The sequence below is a fragment of the Phalaenopsis equestris genome, unplaced genomic scaffold, assembly GCF_001263595.1.
Source record: "Phalaenopsis equestris unplaced genomic scaffold, ASM126359v1 Scaffold000002, whole genome shotgun sequence".
NCBI lineage: Eukaryota > Viridiplantae > Streptophyta > Magnoliopsida > Asparagales > Orchidaceae > Phalaenopsis > Phalaenopsis equestris.
In genome coordinates, this window is record NW_018164444.1 from 36037808 (window position 1) to 36060535 (window position 22728).

The 22728-nt window shown below is 35.0% G+C and overlaps 1 protein-coding gene across 1 annotated transcript in view; it reads right to left on the reverse strand.

Moving 5' to 3' along the window:
* Nucleotides 1–656: 656 nt before the first annotated feature.
* LOC110024432 (GDSL esterase/lipase At5g62930) overlaps nucleotides 657–22728 on the reverse strand; it is a 22872-nt gene continuing 800 nt past the window's right edge. Inside the window, exons 2-6 of the mRNA XM_020724397.1 lie at nucleotides 21673–21750; nucleotides 9653–9793; nucleotides 7830–7906; nucleotides 2317–2481; nucleotides 657–949 (exon numbers count right to left, since the gene is read on the reverse strand). Coding sequence (XP_020580056.1) covers nucleotides 784–949; nucleotides 2317–2481; nucleotides 7830–7906; nucleotides 9653–9793; nucleotides 21673–21750 — 627 coding nt within the window. The 3' untranslated portion in view covers nucleotides 657–783. The remainder of the gene's footprint in view (nucleotides 950–2316; nucleotides 2482–7829; nucleotides 7907–9652; nucleotides 9794–21672; nucleotides 21751–22728) is intronic.

The window sequence follows — 22728 nt, forward strand, 5'->3', positions numbered from 1 at the left end:
TTAAAATAAAATAAATATAAAATACAAAATTGATTATAAATGGCCCCTTAAGTGATTGAAGTTGTTTTCATTAATTTTAAGCAAAGATGCATTGGTTAGAGTGTTTTGGGTTATTTTATTATTTTTGGATTATTTTTGTTGTTTTTCTATTTTTTCATGTTGTCTTTGCTCATTGTTTATGCTACCATCTCTTTTTTGTCTACCTCTGCAAATTTGTTGGTGCTGAAGAAGCTGTCATTGCTCATTAGATGGTTCTGCTACTATCGCTTGTTGTTTACTTCTCCATGTTTGTCGGTGCTGAGGAGGTTATTTATGCTCTGAGGCCTGATATTGTTGCTGACTGCTTCTTGAAGGCTATTCTTCTCTGATTGTGAAGGATTGCTTGCTGCTATTAGAGTGTTTTTCTCGTTGCTAAAGAGATTCTGGTTGCTGCCTGTTATTGTGGGTGTTGGATGGATATGTAAGTAAAGCTCTTTTATTATTTTCTTCATCAGCTCCATTTCTCAATGTAATTATTCACTTTATTTTAAACCAATGTGCTGTGCATTCAAGCATCAACAATGCCTTTGAATAAACAACGTCGTAGCATCATGCACGCGAGCCAATCCGAGGAAAACAACCATCATACAGAGTTCGGACGATCTCATACAACCAAGTTTGGGCAAATCAATATTTCATATATTTATATGTAGAGGTCCAACACCACAAGTTCATGGTTAAAAGCAGAATAATCAAGCTGTATAAAAAACAACATGGAGAATTAAGCAGCAGTGACCAAAAACCTCAATTCCTGAGTTGGAATGCTTTGTGGGGCTCTTTTCCATCAATGTCGGAATGATGAGGAAAATCATAGGGCAAATCTTGTGGCCGAAGCCCAGCATCCAACAACACCCTCACCACTTCTTTGTGGACAACTTCATTTCCTTCAGGAGTTAAGTGCAAGCCGTCCCTGCCACAAAAAACATAAAAATTAGGAAGATTAGCATATATATAGCATTCAATTCTTATTGTGTTTACATATCTAACACCTAAACTTCAATTTTACACTTATGCCACCTTTAAAAATGTGTATTTCATTAAATTGATGGTATTTTTTTTATATGATATGAAGATTTGGGCGGTATAAACGTAAAAAAGTGAAGTTTAGGTGTTAGATATGTAAATACAGAGGAATTGGGTGGTGTGTGCAAAAAGAAAAAAGGTATCAAATAAAAAAAGAATTAACAAAATAAAAAGATCAATATAACATAACGGCTGCCTAAGATGAGAGATTTATATCATAAGGTTTATGCACAGCTAAAGAAGCAAAAAAAAGTGAAGTTTAGGTGTTAGATATGTAAAAACAGAGGAAGTGGGTAGTGTGTATGTACATGCACCCACCCCAAAAAGAAAAAAGGTATCAAATAAAAAAAGAATTAACATAATAAAGATCAATATAACATAACGGCTGCCTAAGATAAGAGATTTATATCATAAGGTTTATGCATAGCTAAAGAAGCATACAGCTAAAGAAGCATTTTTCTTCCTGCAAACTTCAAGTTGTGCCAAGCATTTATACTGAAGCAAACAAAAATATAAACTAAGGGCCCGTTTGGAGTAGCTTATAAGTGCGGCGGCATTTTTGAAAACGCCACCTAACCGTTTGGTTTGTGGAAATGCTGCGTGTCGCGTTTGGGTTTTATACACTAAACGCAGGTCGCGGGCCACATTTCAGGATAAGCTATTTATCCTGAAACGCACAAGCTACCCCAAAGACCCTAAGAGGATTTATGTAATTCTTATATATTTACATATTTATCCAACACCTAAATTTGATATGTGCTTATATTAACACTTTAGTTTTGCAATGACATCAAAACTTATGTATGAAAACCTATATTATTCTGCTTAAGAAAATTTATAATTATCAGCTTTTTTGATATGGCATTGAAATTTGTCTTATATAAGCACATATCAAAATTTAAATGTTAATATGTAAATAAATCAAATCCAAAAACATTATTAAATGCACATAATCTTATGTTTGCTTTACTAATCATTTGCAATCATACATAGCATTTGCTTCTCATATTCATCATAATACACTTCCATTCATCCATCCTTCTATGAAATGACAAAATTACAGTTTCATGCCTTCCAGATATAAAGCTTTTGAAATATAATTTATATGAAAAGAGGTTCGTTCAGCAGAATATGTTGAAGTAGAAAAACAAAATATATCCAATTTTGTAAGATGTGGAGGTTATTTATGAATATTGTGATCAGGATCTAAAAGGGGATTTATCTCAAGCACAAGAAGCTGAATAAAAATCATACCTTAAGAACTTTTTCTGCCAGCCTACAGTTTTTTGCATGAGAGACCAAAGATCAACACAAGGTAGATTCAATTCCTGTGCTAGCTCAATGCAATTATTTGCATAAACTCCAGTCATTTCATTAGTCCTTTCTGGCAGCACTCTTGCCTTATCACCATACAGAAATCTAGAAAAAAAAAAAGCTCCATTTCAAGTAAGAAAATAAAATGGGATGAATCCAAGGGAAGTACAAAGAATTTGAAAAGGGAATCAAGAAAAAAATGGTAAACTTGTGCTTTTAGCCTATTAGGCAATGCTATTGGATTGCAGTAATCTTGCACCAAGGCAAACTATGGTTGATTTATTAGGATAAATATGCAAACATATTATTTAAGTATTGATATCCGATGTTTATTGAATTGTGTATGAAATTGATTGACAGTTCATATTATTTAGCACTTTCAAGTTGATATTCATTTAGTATTGTTCTCTTGATTCTCAACAAAGAATTTGGACTTTCCATAATGCACACACCTCGAGTAAATAACTTTTATTTTTGGTATAATTGCACTTTTCTTTATTAGGGATACTATCCTTGACAACTTAAGTAGCTTTCTTTTAGATATTATATATTTAATTTTCATTTTTGCTCATACATTTTTATATATATTTTGTATTTATATTGTAATGCTATTTAATGTTATTGATACCATGTTAAGTGTAGCATAAATTCCTATGAAGTTTATGGGCATTTCATTGATGGATGAGAAATAAATATTAATCATACAAACCATGAACTATGTTCATATGTAACATATTTAATCATAATGATTATAAAATCTTCATTATATCACCTTTGCTCGTAATATAATATTTATATAAAAAACACTTGCATGAATCATATATGTATTTTTGGTAGAACCTTTTTATGATTGGCTAGTTAAGCTGATGGGTCCAAAGAGTGACCATTTTTTAAGGAATCATTAGATATCTATGTGTTGGTGAAAAACCTCATTAGCATATTGTCGGTCTTTTTTTTTTTTGGGAAGATAAATTTATGGGATTTAATTTAATTTAATATATATAATTTTTAATTTTGATTTTGTTGTTGTTGTTGTAATTTTGATTTTGAAAATATTTTTTTAATTTTGATTTTGAAAATATTTTTTTAATTTTGAAAAATGAATGAGACCAAATAGATCTCATATATCTGATAGTTTAGATAATTGAACAAAAATGAGTGAGTGTGCATTTGTGTTTAAATTTTATTAACTTATGAAAGAATCATTATTTCCTCTCTAATTGTCGTGCTCGCAGCTTGCCGAACCTATTAAGGGTAGGTTTTGGCTGTAAATTTAGGGGCACTATAGTGATGAAAGATTAAAAGGGAAAGAATGCAGAAGTTTATACGTGTCATGACCCAACCCTGGGCATAGAATTAAACCAAGACCGGTATCGGCGGCCGACGATGGAAATTAAGTTATCTATATTTATTTTTTATAGGTAGTTATTAATAAATGAAAGAGCCACTAAAAAAATTAAATTTATTTCTTTACAAGTTGTTTGCATCTTCTATAAACTTTCTCTTCTATTACTTATTTCTTAATAAATTAAATACACCCGAATAACTAGTTTAATAAACAAAATAAAGCCAGTAAATAATACTCACACTCATAAACTATAGTAATATAAGGGCTAAGGAAATAATATGCATGTCAGCTAAACTTTTCATAAATCAAAATAAAATATTGAATAATTCATGAATATGATCACGTGCATGTTATTAATATATTTTACTGTATCAATAGCATATCTATCATTTCTATATCAATACAACTGTTAATCTAAAAATATATCCATTAAGGTATTTCAATATCAATATCATTTTTCATATACGTGTATGAGTGTTTTAGTTTTCTCCCTTTAATATCATAAAAATTTGGTTCTATGATAGTCAATCATGCACATACAAGCAGCCAATATAGTATATCATTCGTGTGTTCATCTCATTCAACTCAATATAATATATAGCAGTGATCATTTAATGATAGTAAATAGCTATAAACATATAATAACCTTAACAATGTGACCAATAAATTAAAAAATATATCAATTCAAATAAATTTGAACTTGTGAAAATATCATTAACTCCAAAATCGCTGAAGAGAAATAAAATATTACTATAGATTAATAATACAAGTACTCACCTTCATGTTGATTGATTTGTTATTGATTTATTTTGATGTCGACTCTTCTAAAATTGAAAATCTAAAATAAACATGTTATTAATATTACTAAAATTTAATTTATTTATTATTTTAATTAATTATTAATTTTACATTATTTAAGTATTAATTTCCATTGTTTTAGTTTATGAAATCTTAATTAACTTTATTTTGCTATTAAAATTCATTAATTAAACTATAATATAAACTCAAATTTTTCTTACCGAAATTTGCCCAGGTAAATCTCCATCCCCTTCTAGTTCGCACACTTTGCCTCATTCTATTCCCCTCCAAATTGAATTCCCAACCAAAAACCCTAATTTAATAATTTTTTTTATTTTTGTGTGCGCGCGCGTACTGTGGTTGTTGGTAGAGCAGCCTCTCTGAAGGTCGTAAGTACCCTCGGGTCATGGGTTCGAATGCCCCCGTATGTAGGGTGTGGTGCTCGAATATTTAACCTAGGGATGGTCGGGGCTCGTCTAATATATATTATTAAATCAATTAAACAAATTTTATTAAAGCTTACCTTCCTAGGTTTTGGACAGCAAGCACACAGTTGATGTCGACGTGGCGTAGCTATTCAGAAAGAGGGTATGGGTGCAAATTCTAGTAGTGGGCAGCAAGTGGAATGGTTTGCAAGCTGCAACAGCGAAGTAGGAGACGGGGACAACAAGGGGAAGCGAGTGGCAGCAGGGAAAACATGGGAAGGTGAATTGCAGAGGGGATTGGAGGAAGATAAGTATCCCCGCGGGTTCAAGTTACAGTCGGAGCGCCCTCGAACCTTTGGAGAAGATAATCACCTCATACGAGTTACAACCGGATCACTTCCTCCTCGTCGGATACAACCATTGGAAGGGAGGAACACCTTAGAGGCAGAAAGCTGAAATCAGAAACAAATCGAAACTACTTCTAATGCAAGCAAACCAACAATACACGATAGATGATAGTATATATAAATAGAAGGTAATATGAAAGGCAAGGGATTGAATGGGAAGACATAGAAAGGGAAAGGAAAAGAAATAGGAAAGGAAGAAAATGGGCAGAGAATAGAAACAGGAAAGGAAGAGAAATGGGCAAGGAATAAGAATAGGAAAGGAAGAGAAATGGGCAAGGAATAGAAATAGGAAAGGAAAAGGAATAGGAAAGAAAGGGAAAAAGGAAGGGAATGGAATAGAAGAGGAAAGAGTTCCCTCTATGGAAGGGACTAGAATAGAAAATTGGGAGAGTGAAAGGGCTTCAATTCTCGCCCTCATGAAGGCCGACCGGTTCATCCGATCAACCAGCACGCCCCGTGTCAAAAAGGCAAGAACCTAACGAGATAAAGCTTGATAAAGAAATAATTGAACATTTTTTCGGTATTAAGGTTGGACCAAACTAATTGGTATCAGGGGACCATTGATGAAGTATGACGTTGGGATGAACAATTTTCATCAACAATTAATTTAGTTGACGAGCTGAGTGACAACCTAATGAAATAAAATATTAAAACCTATATAAATAGAAAATTATATTTATAGAGAGAGTTGCCTTAGATTGTTTAATCACTTCAAATGTGATCATTTGATGACCCGGTCAGGAGAGTAAATGTTTTAGATTTGACTCATTTTAAGACATGTTGTATAAAAATGATCGTAGTTTATTAAAATTAAATGATAATATGATACTCAATAAAACAAAATGGTAAAGAAGGATTCACGTAGCTAATAAAGGCTTGTTGCTGAATTTTTAAAATATATTGTTGATAATAAGTGAAAATAAAACTAAAATATATTCATATATGATTTTACCTAACATAGTGAAGTAAATAACATGTTAGCAGTTGTTTTATTTATTTTTGACAACTGTTACATATACTATTTATAAGCATGCTTATTAATTTTATTGTTCTACTTATATTAATCATCAACCAATATGCACATTATTTCTCTCTTACATGCTTAAATGTTATCATATCATTTTTATCTCACTAAATGCTTACCTTAACAGATATTATAATGTTAATTTTTAGATAGAGGAAAGCAGTAATAGGACTGTGATATTAGGTGGTTTGTCAGTTATATCACTTTTGATTATACAATTTTGGTAGTTGATAGAGGACAATGATGCCTAACATAGATAAAGATTTTAAGTCCATATAATTTTTAAGTATCTTTTAAGAAGCTCTGTATTTTATTTGAGGATTGTCTGTACACACTTCTTTATTTATGCTGATATTAATGAATAATTAAAGATTTTAAATGCAAGAGTTCATGTTGTGACAATTTTGTAAGACTAAATTCTTTACTTCATTTCTGATGAGTACAAGTCAAAATGAGAGTCAATCAAAATTGAGTCTAACCAAATTGTTCTCCTCTGTGATATCTATGGTTGACTAAGGGGGTTGAATGGCGGTGTGACACTACAATTCTCCAATTACATGATGTTTCGTAATTGTCATGATTATGAAAGTAGTTTCTTCATAAAATATGAACTTTGGTTATTTAGACTTGGTGTTATTTTCACAAATTGTTAAATTTTCCTTTCCTTTCAAAAAGGCCATCATGATCTGCAACCATTTAAGATAACTTTTTCTATTCAAGTAATACGATGCTTGAAATCTCAAAATTTCTCCCTTGTTATGACTTTTATCATTAATCATGGCCGATGCTTTTGAAGGAAAGTCAAAAGATCAAACATAATGAATCGAACAAGAATCCAACAAGAAAATAAGATTGAACGTGGAAACCTTAATTCTAGAAAAAAAAAGCAAAAGTTCCAAAAAAAAACATAATCATGCTCTGATAACATGTAGAAAACAAAACAACAGAGAAAAACTCTTTAAGAATTTTATTGTTCTTTCTTTTGTATAAAAGGGGAGCTATATATACATCTTTATAAGGAATTACAAAATATGAATGAATTAAAAAGGAGGGAAAAATAAGATGGGGTCGACGAACATATAAAAAAGCACACATATTGCAATTTGAGGTTTCTAGAGAAATTGGTCCAATAATATAAGATCTTGATCCATATGCCTTAAGCTATTTGCTATGATTGGCGAGTGAATATGCTCTACCACGAGAGAGACGGAGAGAGGGAAATTCAATAGAAAAAAATAAGAGTCAAAAGTTACATTTAAATACGATATGTATTTCTTTTGCTAAGCAAACTAGATAGCATGAAAACGGTAGTACTTATGATGTTTCCTATCGTTGTTGTCATATTTGTTTCTTTTGCTTGTTATGATTCAGTTATAACTGTATGTAGGAGTTTTCCATCTAAAAAAAGAAATAAAAAGTCCAAAAAAATTAAAAAGGAGAGTAAATCAAACCGAGCATATTCATCGCGTCCATTCTCATCAACTGGTGGTGGGGTTATTAAAATTATCAGCATAGTAGACGAACAATCCTGCATGGACATAGATATATAAGGTAAAATTGTTCTGGAACACCTGGAAAGAGATCGTGATTTTAGAGACACGGCGCATATAAGTAGAAACATCCACTCAAGTACACAATATAACGAAGAAGAGAAAGTACACCTCTCCACCCAATCTACAGTTGACACCGTCTTTATTCTATCTAAAATTGGTATGAGTCGTACGAAATACCAATGAAATGAAAAACTTCAAGACTACATCATATATTTTGAAAATGTAAACCTTCACAGACACCATACACGGATACATAGTTATAAAAGGAAGGAGAAAAGCAGAAAGCGTCATGGTTGAGCAAGTGAGACAGAGCAGAGAGGTGGCGGTAGAAATATATTATTCTGGATGTTTTTTTTTAAATGACTAGTTCATCAGCTAATTCAAAATTTCTGGACAAAAATAATCTATATAGTAGCAGCATGAATAAATACACACAAATTTATCAACTTCTTCTCCAGCGTTCATAATAACAACTGTTTAAACAAACTAAATCATGAGGAAATGTGTATCCGAACAAATTTGATTAAGACACTAAGTACATAGAAGAGACAATTAATATAAGAATATAATATTTATGCAATTTAGTTGTAGCATACATCCTAAGGCCAAGGCACATAAGTGGACAAATCAGTATCAATTAGGCAAAAGAAAGCACTCCTCCACATCCAAATACATCCCAATCCCATCACACCGAGAATATTCAAATGCTCAAGACAAAGAATGAGACAAAACATCAAATATCTCAAAATAGAACTTTAAAATTTTAATTTAAAGGAAAGTAATGATCGACGTCGGCAGCTCTCATACAAGGAGATTCATTAAAATATTCGAGAATATTGAGTTCAATCCAACATTAAAAATCTGAAAACCTTCACTGGTGTAAAAACTTTAGTGATATCCTTCACCATCGTGCCAGCAGACTTAATTTTTTTAGCTGAAATTTAATTGACTTTGATTAATAATGCACAACTTTGATCCCCTTAGTTCACATTCCTTAACAATATGACTGCATATTTGCTATTATTATTATTGATGAACTATGCAGGGGCTACATTCAAATATAGGAAAGTTTTCAAGTTACAATAGAACAATCCTGTATGGCTATGATATCATTGTTGAGATGTTATAAAGCATGAAACGCCCTGCAAAATATGAAGAAGTTGTTAATTGTGTGGTGACAGCTTGGAAAGGGACTCGACTAAATGGGAATGTACCAGACAACTCCTCACAAACCCATGCTCAACGAATTGATGTTCTGGTTACGGGAGAAGGCTAAAAGAGATAGAGAAAGATTTCAGCCATTTTTCCAACCAACAGTGAGCTGGGAAAAGAAAAAGAAAAACTAAGTAACAGAAGGAGCTTCCTGGCAAGAATATCCTCCAAAACCCAATCTGAAATCACTATAGTTTTGGTGAAAAAACGGACATGCATACTATTAAAAACAGTTGAACAGGCCAACATAAAGCCATTTTGTACAATTTTGGAAACTAATGCACTTATTGATAAATGTAATGTTCTCTCATAACCACAACAACAGGAACATGCTAACAGATAACGCCGAATTACCAATTTTTATAAAAATGTCAGATGGGAACAACACATTGAAAAACAAGAAAAATTGCGACAATAACAAAATTTTATGACTAAACTGTGATGATGAAAAGCTGAACTAATGAAAACTGCAGTGAATATATTTTTATCGACATTGTTTGTACAATAACCTTTAAATGATGAACAATCTTCCGTAGGTTCTGCTTGTACTCTTCAATAGGTACATGTTGCTTTTCACTAGTTCTCCCCAAGATAACGGCATCGTTTGCCCCAAAGAAAACTGTAGTAACAGCAGGAGCTCCAGTGCAGTTCTAAGAGGAACACGGATGTAAGAACATGACAATGTAATAAACATGAAATACAGTTAAAAAATTAAAAGTCTGCCTCTGTTTGTCTTCCATTCTACCTGGATTTCTATAAAAACATATATATATATATATATTATGAAGCTTAAAATTTATAGCACCCAATACACTAATTAATTACGTTGCTTCTTTTTCACGCTTGAGTGATCAATCAGTGAGGTTTATATGTATTCAATTCAATCTATGTTCAATATTTTGAGTGATTAATTTATCGTCCATGAACAATTGTACATTTGAGCTATCTCAAAATTAAATTCAAGTATTATATAATGCAAAAAAAAATCATTGTTCGTCTTCCGTGGTAGTATTTAAGAGGTGCATTCCATGCAACATACTATAAGTTCACTATAAGGTTGCGTCAACATAGTTTTAGCCAAAAATTGAATGGGCTTTGTTCAATTTCAAATTGGTTCCATCCTATTACAAAGAAGAGGCCGTTTTTCTACATAAATCACTGAAGTTTGAGCATTTAATAATGAAAGTCCTTTTTCAATGTGAAGTATTTGATTTCCTAAGTGCAAAAGATAAGTGCTGGTGAAATTATGCTCAACAATTTGGTTCTTTATCCTTTTCTCCTGTCATCATGGTGATATTCAACATTTTCCTCGACATTGGTTCTAGATCTTTGCATGCAGTCTTTAATACCTACATTACTATTATGATTTCATATATTTTGTTAGATCTTATCTTATTCTATTCAACAATGGTCATGCTATTCTTAATTTTTCTTTGATATTAGAATTTTTTTATATAAGATACCTTGCTCCCAAATGAATTTACAGAATCGTTGTGCAACCTGTTTGAACTAGATCGCCATTGAACCACAAAATAAAAAAAATAAAAAAATAAAAAAACCCAAGTTTATCTGGTTGGGCAAAAGGTTAAGCTAAGCCACGTATTGGAATCATGGAAAGGCTTATGTTTTATGTGGTGTAGGCCATTTGGTTGGTGAAAAGGAGGAGTTATAAGCTGAGATAAGTTAAAGAAAGTACTTCGTTCCGTTTTGATTTAAGCTCATTTTCTTAACTCATCATGAAGTTCTATATGCTATGTAAGCATGAGTTAGTTTGTAGCTAGAAAAACTTAATTAAGATTATAAAATTAAAGATGATTCAATTTACATTAATAAAGCTTCAAATATAATATGAAATATTTCCCCATAAAATATATGACTTAAGGGTGTCAATAAATGACATGACATGATGGGCCAACAAACCCAACCTAGAAAATTCAGGTTTGGGTTAACCCGATTAATTTTCAGTTTGAGTTAAAAATTTGGGTCATTTAAATTTTGTATTAGATTTAGGCTAACCTACCAGCCCATATAATTTTTTATATCAAACTTCATCTCTATTAGTTTGCATCTATTATTTGATATGATATTTTTTATTGTTAACTTTTGTATCCTATTTGTATTTTTTTATTTTCATTTATAACTATTCAAAAATATGGAGTTTAGGTCAACCATGTTATATGTAGGTTGGATTCGGATAATGCTTTACAACTCGTTTAATAAATGGGTTGGGTTTGGGTCATGCAGATTCGAGTTGGGCTAAATTTGGATTGGATTCGAATCCGACTCGTGAACCCAAATTAACACCCCTAATATGAATTTCACAATGTTCAACTCATTAAAAATGTTCAAACACTTCTAATTACAAGCAAATGGCATCACAAATGTTCTATATAAATATCACAAAAATATAATCCATGATCCAAGATTGTTAAGTCGATATTCAATTACACAAGTTTGCATATACATAAACTCGCTATAAAATAGCCAAAACATGCGAGTGTGGAAATTAAGAAGTTTCGTTTGATAATTAGTGAAGCAACTTCTTACATAAAGGAGAGATCAAATTATAAGCACTTGCAATTATTGCCAATAGATGTAGGTGATGATTGGAGGTTAATTGTGTTGTGAAGAGAGTAATCAAAAGTTGTGGACAGTGTTGGTGTGAACAGAGTGATTGCCAAAGCCAAAGATTGAAGGCGTGAAGGAAAGAGGATCTGCAATGGAGAAAATAAGCCAAAAGGTTCGTCACCTAATCATTTTAAGAGCCAAACTTTTTTTTAGCCAGCTTATACCCAAAGCCAGTAAAAGCCAAGCTTAAAATTGGGTGGTTTAGGAGGTGTGTATTAGGTTTGTTTGGTTGGGATTATCGGCTGAAGCCCAACAAGCCGCAACAAGTTCCAAAATATTTGCATTAGTAACCCTAGTACTTGATATGGCCTGAAAGAGTTGCGAAGTTATTTCAAATGCAAAAAATACATTACAAAGTGATATCCATAGGTCAGTTTCAGAATCTGATCACCCTATTATTCTGAAACTTGTAGAGCGTATATTGGCTATAACTATTAACCAATATCAGAGAGGTGATTTAATACCTTGAATTATTTGATTTGCCGTTTAGCTACCAACTTCTGTACGATATTAAGTCCAAATCTTTGCATCTATGTACCATAAGACATATAAAGAACTTTTTTTTTTTGGGGAGCTTTATCATTTACTAATGTCGGCGCTTAAAAAAAGTTGGGGTGTAAAGTTAAGAGTTTAAAGTTGCCCGTAAGAAGCTGTCAGTCGCTGGGAGTGAAGTCCCGTCGCCCGCTTCGGGAGGACACTTAGTTTACATATATGTATATAATTTTAGAAAAATATGAAATCAAACTGACCTCATATTTTTCACAGTTTAAATGAAAGAGCACTCTACCTCAAATCTTGTATCTATCCCGAGGGATAAACACAAGACTCGAGGAAGAGACTCGATCAAATAAACTAAGAAATATATGACACATGTTTGGTCTGCGAAGCCGTTTTATTTGTCGACAAGTTCTCCTATTTAATACAAAGAATTAAATAGGGTTTATTTTAGGTTGGGTTCGGAAAAGCTTCCTATAAGGGCAAGCCCCTATAGTTAATTACATCTTAAATGACTGAAGTCACCTAAGAAAACTCTCGATAAAAATCAGGGAATACTATCTTCAAAAAAGTCAAAAGGATAGGACTTTTCAATGAAATCGGACGAAAATGTGTGAAAGGGGAAAGGCTCAAATCTGGAACATTGTTGAGTAATCCAAATGAAGAGAAACTAGGGGAGGCCACAGATCCAGAGGAGAACCTCAGTGACTTCCCAGTCTATCCTATGATTTGACTCTAGTTTTGAGAAGAAATTATTAGAGTGTTTCACCCTGTCAATTTTATTTAATTAGGGCTTATATTTGCGTGACATGGTCCCACAAATCGCCTAGAAGATATGAGTGTTTACGTCGTCTTATCGGACGACAACCTCGGAACCTAGAACGAGTTAGGGCTTAAATCTTACAGCAGAGCTATACGAATGTCTAAAGAAAATGTGTAGGATTTATGTTGCGCTAGGCAAAAAACCTCGAGATCTTATGGATTGTTGTTTAATTTTTAGGAAAATGAATGATTTTGCTGGAGAAGACATGTTCTGCTGTTGAAGATGGCCGTGCCGCCCACCGTGCTAGCTCTAAGCTCCTCGATGTGACGAGTTTAAGTTTTCTAGGGTGTCCAGTTATAATGTCAAATCAAACGGTCTAATGGTTATAGTCCTCTAAACATCTTATATAAAAAGAAAACATGTTTAAAGCTATATAATATAAAATGTGCAATACAGGAACAAACAGTAGAATGCATGTGGAACAGTAGCAGGTAGAAAAAGGAACAGAATAATGTGCTATACAGGAAGAATAGTAGCAAGTGGAAATATGAATAATATAACATGTTATACAGTACAGTAGCCGGTAGGAACAGAAATGGTATAATATGTTGTACAGGAAGAACAGTAGCAGATAGCAACAAGAAAATAAAGTGTTGTAAAATGTAAAGCAAACCAGTATGCCCGTGAGATCCGCCGTTTCTTAAGTATAGCAAGCCTAAATGCATCTCAAAAGCGAAGTCTGGAAGGAAAAAAACGTCATCCAAGAAATCCGAGGAAGAGCAGAAAACTCGAGAAAACCAACGAGAAAAGACTCAAGTAAAAGAAAATCCTCAAAAATCCTGGAAAAATCCCAAAAGAAAGGAAAAGTAACACGAGGGTCCCGTCCCAAAGCTTCGATAAAACAAAACAAAAAAAGTTCGGATGAGGGAGACCGCAAGCACTTGTATGGGACTAGGCTCAGCTGTATATTTATTCTCGAGGGTCCACAGAATAATGTGCTATACAGGAAGAACAGTAGCAAGTAGAAACATGAATAATATAACATGCTATACAGTACAGTAGCCGGTAGAAACATAAATGGTATAACATGTTATACAGGAAGAATAGTAGCAGGGAGCAACAAGAAAAGCCCGTAAGATCCGCCGTTTCTTAAGTATAGCAAGCCTAAATGCATCTCAAAAGTGAAGTCCGGAAGAAAAAAAGCGTCATCCAAGAAATCCGAGGAAGAGCATAAAACTCGAGAAAATCAACGAGAAAAGACTCAAGTAAAAGAAAATCCTCAAAAATCCCGGAGAAATCCCAAAAGAAAGAAAAAATAACACGAGTGCCCTGTCCCAAAGCTTCGATAAAACAAAACAAAAAAAAGTTCGGATGAGAGGGACCGCAAGGACTCGTATGGGACTAGGCTCAGCTGTATCTTTATTCTCGAGGGTCCACGAAGGCTACTCGGTCCCCCGAATGTATAAAACTCGCCACTCGTCTAGAAGGGTGTCTTGAACCTCACTCAGAGGGCTATTTCTCAGCCTAAACAGGTATCTGTCAGGTGGACAATCAGCTTTAAAGTGTGTTTTATGTTTTTTTTTTTACATGCATACAAATTTTAAACATGCAAAGAAGAGTTATCCATTTTGTTTCGTAGAAAAGTATGTTTTTTTTTTGCTTGAAAAAGCGTTTATCAAAACTTATATATTTTTTTAAAAATTTTCGTTGTCCACGAGTCGATTACACTGTCGGGCATGGGACTGTCAATCACCTGAGAAGGTTCGAGCCAACTCCCGCTAGACTTATGTCGGCGAAGAATACCATATCATATTGTTCATCAAATGTCTGGATCTTGATGTAACAAGATATGACATCTTTCTGCTATATCTTCGGTGTGTCTTTGTCATCAACACCGTACGCCCCAAAACGACTACTGCGACCTTGTTTGATGGTTTCACGTATAGCAAAAGGCTATACGTGGACACTTATGCATCGGACATAAGCATAAAAAAGAACGAACCAAGAAGCAAGGAAAGAAAAGAAACAAAAATGGATCCATCTAAAACATACACCAAAAAGGAGAATAGATCAGCCCTCAAAACTCGTGTCGAAAAGACCTGGAAAAGTAGGGCCCAAGGTCTTTCCTAACAAACAAAAAGGGGCACCCTGCGCTAATTTTTCCCAAACCCCAAAGATATAGGATTGATCAAGTCCACCAAACACTTTTCCAAAATGAGGTTTAAAATCTCCCAAACTTCAAAAGAAAGTGATCACAGGGAAAAAACACCAATAATATTTCCAAACTCATACCGAAATCAAGATTCCCCCAACTTTCAGATTAATAAATAGACTTATACATCGAATAAGCATGAAACCCTCCCACATAACCAAATAAATGCTCACGGTCGGGGTCAATAGAATAGAGGAAAAAGCAGTTAGGGCTCTCGGCCAAAGCAACCCACAAAGGACCACAAGTGAGGCTCACGGCTAAGGCGAACCCGAGGCACAGGAGAAGAGGAAGCTCACGGCTGAGGCAAACCCAAGGAGCAACAAGTGAGGCTCACGGCCAAGGTAAACCCAAATCAATTCCCTACAACAAGTGAGGCTCACGGCCAAGGTAAACCCAAATCAATTCCCTACAAGTTTTGATATACATAGGAGCGTACAAAACATCACCAATCTCTCAAAGTAACAAGTTTGATCCATCTACAATCATTCAAATGATTCAAACTCAACAAGAGGGGGTAAATTAAACTCAAGAAGCTTTAATGGGTCTTACGGGTAGGAGTAGGAACCAAAGCCAGCAAAACCACCTCTCGGGTAAGGGTCAAACAAAGCAAACCAAGCCCCCAACTAGAGCCAAACCGAGCCCCAATACCCAAACATTGATACAAATTCAGGTTTTAATAGAAATTAAAATCCCAGCCACTTCTAAACAAATCGAAAATCAGTAAGAGCCCAAAGTGAGCTCCTTAAAGCTAGCAAAGAAAACTTCAACACCTCAACAAAAGGTCAACATCTCATGCTCCTGCAATGAAAGTCGAATGCCCACACAACTCCAAAACCGAGCCATTACAAGCCAAAACCGAATTTATGAAGCACCAAAACCACAAGCCACAATATTAAATTCCAAGCTTCCAAAAAAAAATATAGGGTTCTAGCCATTTCAAGTCAAAGCCGAGACTCCAAATCAAGCCAAAATCGAGTTTAAGAAGCACCAAAACCACACCCAACAATATTAAATTCCAAGCTTCCATAAAAAAAAAATATAGAGTTCTAGACATTTCAAGCCAAAGCCGAGACTCCAAACCAAGCCAAAATCGAGCCCAACGAGGATAAAATAAGACCCAAACATTGATATAAATTCAGGCTTTAACAGATATTAAAGTTCCAGCCACCTGTAGGTAAAACCGAGTCATCCAAAACCAAGGAACAACCGACATGTCTAAATATTCCAAGCATACAACGATTCCAACAGATTTTTGAGCAGGGGAGATGCCTCACGAGGAGCTAAACCAAGCCCTCAAAACAAGATACAAAGCTTTCCATATTAAATAAATTTTCTCATAGCATACATTTCAAGTAAGGGGAAGCCGCAGGAGCTAAACCGAGCCCCCACATATGTATAAAAAGTAAAGTGACCTCTCTAGCATTCATTTTTAAGCAAGAACAAGTCTTAAGATGCCAAAGCCGAAACCTCCCTAGCATGCATGAAAGACACAATAAATTCTTCAATATCTCATGCTAAACGAAAGATAAGAGAAAAGTTTAACAATACACATCCCAACATGCTTGCAAGAGGAGTAGAAATTATTCCAAAACCATGCTTTAATTATCCAAATCGTTGCCAACATAAATATGATAAGATAAACAAAGAACATGCCATATCTCCACCACTTTAAGCAAATATCCAAGTCTAATTCCTAAAACATGCTCACATTTCATCTTTCACATACCCCCTAAAGTGAATATCTCAAAAATATATGAAAGTAAAGTGAACTAGCATGCTGTATCATCCAACAGAGCCAAGTTCAAAGACTCGGCAGAGAGGAAACCGAAAGGAAACAGAGCACTGAGAAAGGGGAGAGAAGGGTGCCTTCTTAATGCAAATGTAAAGCACCTCAACACAAGAAATCACCTCAAGGAGAAGCCCTCACAGAAATCTCCTTCTTGAACTCCTCTCACAGCTTTATCTCCCCCCCCAGCCAAAATCTCTACCCCTTTCTTTAGAAAACTTTTCAACAACCCAAAATTTCAAAATAAATTATGTTTAAGAGAAGAGAAAGGGGATCACACCGACCACCCACGACACTCGAATTGGGCCAAAGAAAAAAAACGCATTCCCTCCTCACATAAGGCGAAGCAACCGAAACATCTTGGACCGAGCGGCGAGCCTAGTGGCAGCGAGGGAAGCATCGGGAAGAAGAGAAAATTTGTCATTCGAGTGTACCAGGGAGCAAGCTTCCCAGAGTCAAACTACCAAGAAAAGAAAAACCACAGCTCGGGGAGACTGGCACGGCTTCGAGAAGGAAGGTCGCGGGCAAAAAGTGTCGAGCAAGGACGAATGAGAATTCAACTTTCTCTTGCGTGGAGGAGGAGCTCGATTGGCTTGAGACCGAGAAAGGGAATGGCCAGGCACGCGAACGAGGAGAGGGAAAGGGGGTAGAGAGCTAGGGATTTTGTGTTAAAAGAGGAAAGTGGGGAGGGGTAAAAAAAATTTTAATATAAATTAATATATACATATATATATATATATACACGTAACAAAATGGGTGTCCTTCCTAGGTAAAATCGACGTTCCGGACGTGCTGGTGCAGTCCGTTTTGTCATTCGGGGTCGCTCGGACGACGACGTCGACAATCTGGTAAAAAAACTCCAAAATTCAAATTTCACAAAATTTCGACCCGCGATCGATCGTTTCAAAAAGTTTATTCGAGTCTTCGACAGGTAACGGTGCAAGCGATGTGAATTGTGGCAATCGGACGCGCCGATTCTTCAGGTAACGGTGCAAGCGATGTGAATTGTGGCAATCAGACGCGCCGATTCTTTGAATTGCGAAGTTTGTGCGTGCGGGAGTGCGAATTGTGCAGAAGGTCACCCTAAGGCTCAAAAGGTCTTATAGGAATTCATTTTGGATTTCCTCATGTTGGTTTTACACTTCTAAGTGCTAGAAGTCGATACCACACACGCGAAACTCCAAAAGGGTACAGAAGTGGGTTGAATTTCTAAAACGTGACGGGTCTCATTTCTAAGGTTCCAAGATAGTCGAAAGGAGATCTCTAATGCTAGATCTTAAACCCTAAGAAGAAGACTATACCTCACTAAAAATGAGGTCAACAACTAATTGTTAATTCTATTGTTATATTAAAAGTTTTTTTATACCTTGACTATATCCATCCGCTAAACTTGCTCTCCATACTGACATCACAATCTTTTCATAGATACAATGATTCAGGACCTTGAAGCATTTGTTATGCCAGTGCCTAGGGCAATTTAGTTTTTATGAGTCTAAGGGCAATTTACTAATTTGTCATATAATATTGTGGAGTATAGATAGGGCTTAATAGGTTAAGGTTGAGTAATGCGTGAGATTGTTGTCTTAAAGATTTAGGGTTTGGGAGAAATTTCATACCCCCTGAATTGTAAGAATTGGGAGAGCCGCCTACCTCTTAAATTGTAGGTGTTTATCATGGTATTCGTATCGAGTATTTGATGTTCTTGTAAAATAATATTATTTGTCCTAATTTCTGTCAAAAATCCTATCAAATGGTATCAAGCATTCGATCTTGGAAGAAAAAGGGAGCTAAGGAAGGGATTGCGAATGAAGGCATCCGGATCAATCGGATCTAGAGCTGGGAAGTTGACGCCATCGAACTAGCCTCTTGTAATGATAGAGTCACAATCGCACTAGCTAGGAAGCTCGAGATTTGGTGTGCCCTAATTAAGATATAGTAGCGATTTGGGTGATCTAGGAAGTCGGGGCAGATCACGATTTATGATCTCGCGATACAAACACAACTCGGACTACATTGGAAGCCATCGATGATATTTCAACATACAGTGGCTCTTCCTTCATGATTGAAATCGTTTTGGGCGTAATGGTTGTCAAGAAAGTGGAGGCTTTGGAGGAAAAACTAGAGAATGAGATGAGACACATCAGATCTAAAATAGATGACTGTTTCTCGTCCATGGAGGGACGGTTGGAGCAATCCTGGAAGAAATGGTGAAGATCATTGAAAGTCACACAATACCACCTTCGCCCAACACGAGATTGAGTGGCGGCATCGGGAACAGACGCGAGCAGCAAAAACTAGAAGAATTCACGTGACACAGAGCAGCGTCACTGCTTTAGGCTGATCGAGATTTGCGGTATCCAGTGATAAAATCATGAACAGAATCGAGCAGCAACATCTAAAGAAATTTACATGACATCATGAGGTTTGGGACAAGAGACAACAAGCATATCAGAATGGAGTGTGATTCGGGGCTGGAGAAAATCGCTTCGAAGAAGTTCGGCCTGGGACTAGGAACCACAGTCGGTGGGACCCCGGTTGAAGATTGCATCCAGCTACGTCAGTGCATTTTGTTGTGGAAGCCTTATATCATTTTGAGGTAATGATGGGAACGAGACGGGTGGGAAGAACGAGGGAGTTTGTGATTGATTGATTTGGATGCTACAAAGTATTCAGGTGGGAGACAATATGGCAGTGTTTCACGGTTATCCCAATTTATGCAAGATTTTGGTGATGCTAAAAGCAATAAAGTGGTTAATTCTGGATGCAGCGCTAAGATTGGTGATCGAATTGCATATCATGGAAGAGACACGATATGAAGTTGATGGAGATTCCAGAGATCGATAAGCTACTATATGAGTTGTTTGGGGGGGCGGTATTTTCCGGATTGACTTGAAGTGTGGGTGTCATCAGATTCAGATGTGGCTTAAGAATGTGCACAAGACGTCATTTCAAACTCATAAGAATTAATATGAATTCCTGATTAAATGAAATGAATTCCCAGATGATGATGTCACATGAGTCAAACTAACTGATTCAACAGTAGTGTTTTCTACCTTGAGGACAATGTGTATTTCGAGGGGATAAATATTACGTCGAAGACTAGGGCAGTTTCGTATTTATTAGCCTAAGGGCAATTTAGTCATTTGTCATTTATTATTGTAGAGTATAAATAGGGCTTAATAGGTTAGGGTTTGGCTATGCATGAGATTGTTGTCTTTTAGATTTAGGGTTTGCGAGAGATTTCCTGTCTCTCGAATTGTAAGAATTGGGAGAAATCGCCTACTTCTCAAATTGTAGGTGCTTATCTTTCTATTTGTCTTGAGTGTTTAATGTTCTTGCAAAAAAATTTTATTTGTAATAATTTCGGCCAAGAATCATATCAACAATTTGGTTGCCTTAAATGATAAACGAAATATTTTTATAGAAGCAAGAAAAGATTCTATAAAATTATCAAAAAAATGTTTCGCAAACTATTCAAAAAAAGTGTCATTCTACAAGAGAGAGTCAGAGGAGAGAAAGAGAGAGAGAGAGAGACTGATATATTATGAGAGAGGCCAAAATGATCCCTAGACTATTTGTATGGAGTTATTTTAGTCTGAGATTATAAATGTGCACAATTTAGTCCCTTGTAATCTCAGATACGAACCAAAAATAATCCCTTCATTAAATTATTTTGCATTATATTTATAGTCAATGGATAATTTTGAATTAGATTTAACAAGACAATCGACAAAATTGAATATGTTAGATAGTTTGAATAAAATGGCCGCCTATAAGAAATCTAAGTACCATTTTGATCTTTCCTCTATATTAAAGGCAATTGGACATAAAAACAACTGAATGAGCCACATAAATTTCTCATGAAGAAACTCCAAAATTAAATAAAGCAAATAAGAAAAAAAATTTACAAGCCACAACGTTAAACACAAAAGAAAATTTGTGCCTTTAAAACAATACTGAATTTCCACAAATTTCAATTAAAGTAATCAAACTGATGCATGATTGCATCATAATGTATTTGCATGGTAATGAAGTAGGAAGCCTGGAAGAATCTCCCAAATAACAACCCTTTCGAGAGGAGGATAATAAGAAAACATCATTGAAACTTCTTGAGGAAATAGGTAAAAAGGCACATACTAACTAAAATAGCCTTAAAAAAAATCAGATAATGAGAGAACAATAATGAAACACTGTAAAAATCTCCTAGATTCCAATAGCTATGAGCATATACAAAATCATAGAAGATGGAAGCAAAAAAGAAAGGAATGAGTACTAGAATTAAGGTAATAGCAAATTAAATGTATAATGTAGAAGCATCAAATTTTCTTCTCTGAACCGTACATTCACTTTTCCTGTTTTGACAAAAGAAAATCAGCCCGATAATTGTAGCTTTAAGCTCCTCATATTTGCGGATTAATGTGCAAAATTACTTACAAAGCTAAACACAAGAGTGTCAAGTAAAGCTCACATTTTCATACAAACTTACCCCAAATTTAATAATTTATAGATTCTGTAAAACCGAGATATCAATTACCTAGCCGGCACTTTTAATTAAATGTGATGGCGTATAATCTGTACATGCAATGAACAAAATAATAAATAATATTTTGTATAGAAGAAATGTTTGAATGGATGCATGCCGTACCAGTGGAAATATTCGATGGAGTAGGAACAAAGCCCATCTTGTGTTATATCCACCATAGCCTCTAACAATTATATCAGCCTAGCATTATATGTCATAAAATCAAGAGATCAGAAAGAACAAAAAATGAACTTTTCAAGCATAAAACTGAAGGTTTAACCGAACATCTAACCACAAATAGGATATTAAAAAAAAACCCATTGCAAGTTGATCAAGTATGAAAAATTAACTGTGAACAGAATATACTCAAACTAGGAGGAGTCAGATTTTCCATTTTAGTTGAAACAAGAGCAATAAGCAAATTGCATTTTAAAATGGATTGATTATGTGCATTCTTTTTTTCACTTTATATAGCACAAAGAGATTACACTCATTTTCTATCAAGTATCAACTAACAAAACCTAAAACAAAAGAAACATAAAAGACTGTCAAATATTCATTTTGTATAAAAAGAAAATATTTCATTATTCCAAAATCAACTTGTTCTGCTTGCTCATCATAACTGGCTTACCAGTGAACCAAAAAAAAAAGATTTTCGCCCACAATCTGCATTCTACTAAAAGGAAACAATGGCAATAATCAGCACCTCAAACCATGGTTTACTCAAGTTCCTCAAAACATATAATCCTAAAGCAACTGATTTAGCAATCAGTCTTATAACTCAAAGCAACCAAAGCTCAACATATTCAATTCTACAAAACAACTTTTCAAATAAAAATACAGAGCAAAAGTGATACTAGAGTTAGCCCAAATCACAATAGAACACCGAAATATTATTGCTTAGATTCAAAAAGGATTCCAAGAGCGACACTTGAATTAACAAAACAACGGCACAAAAAAGGAAACAAATAACAAACAACACAAAGAATACCCTAGAGGAGGACGAGGGTGTTGGGTGGTGGCCGGATAGCAGGTGGAGGGGTTGGTTGATAGTTGCGGTGCTGTGGGACGGTTGGAAGGGCTGGCAGGCAGCCCCTGGAAGGTGGAACCGAGAGCCAGCAGCAGCAGGGAGGCAAGGGAAAGGATGGTAGCAGCTGGTTGGAAGGCTGGTGGCTTCGA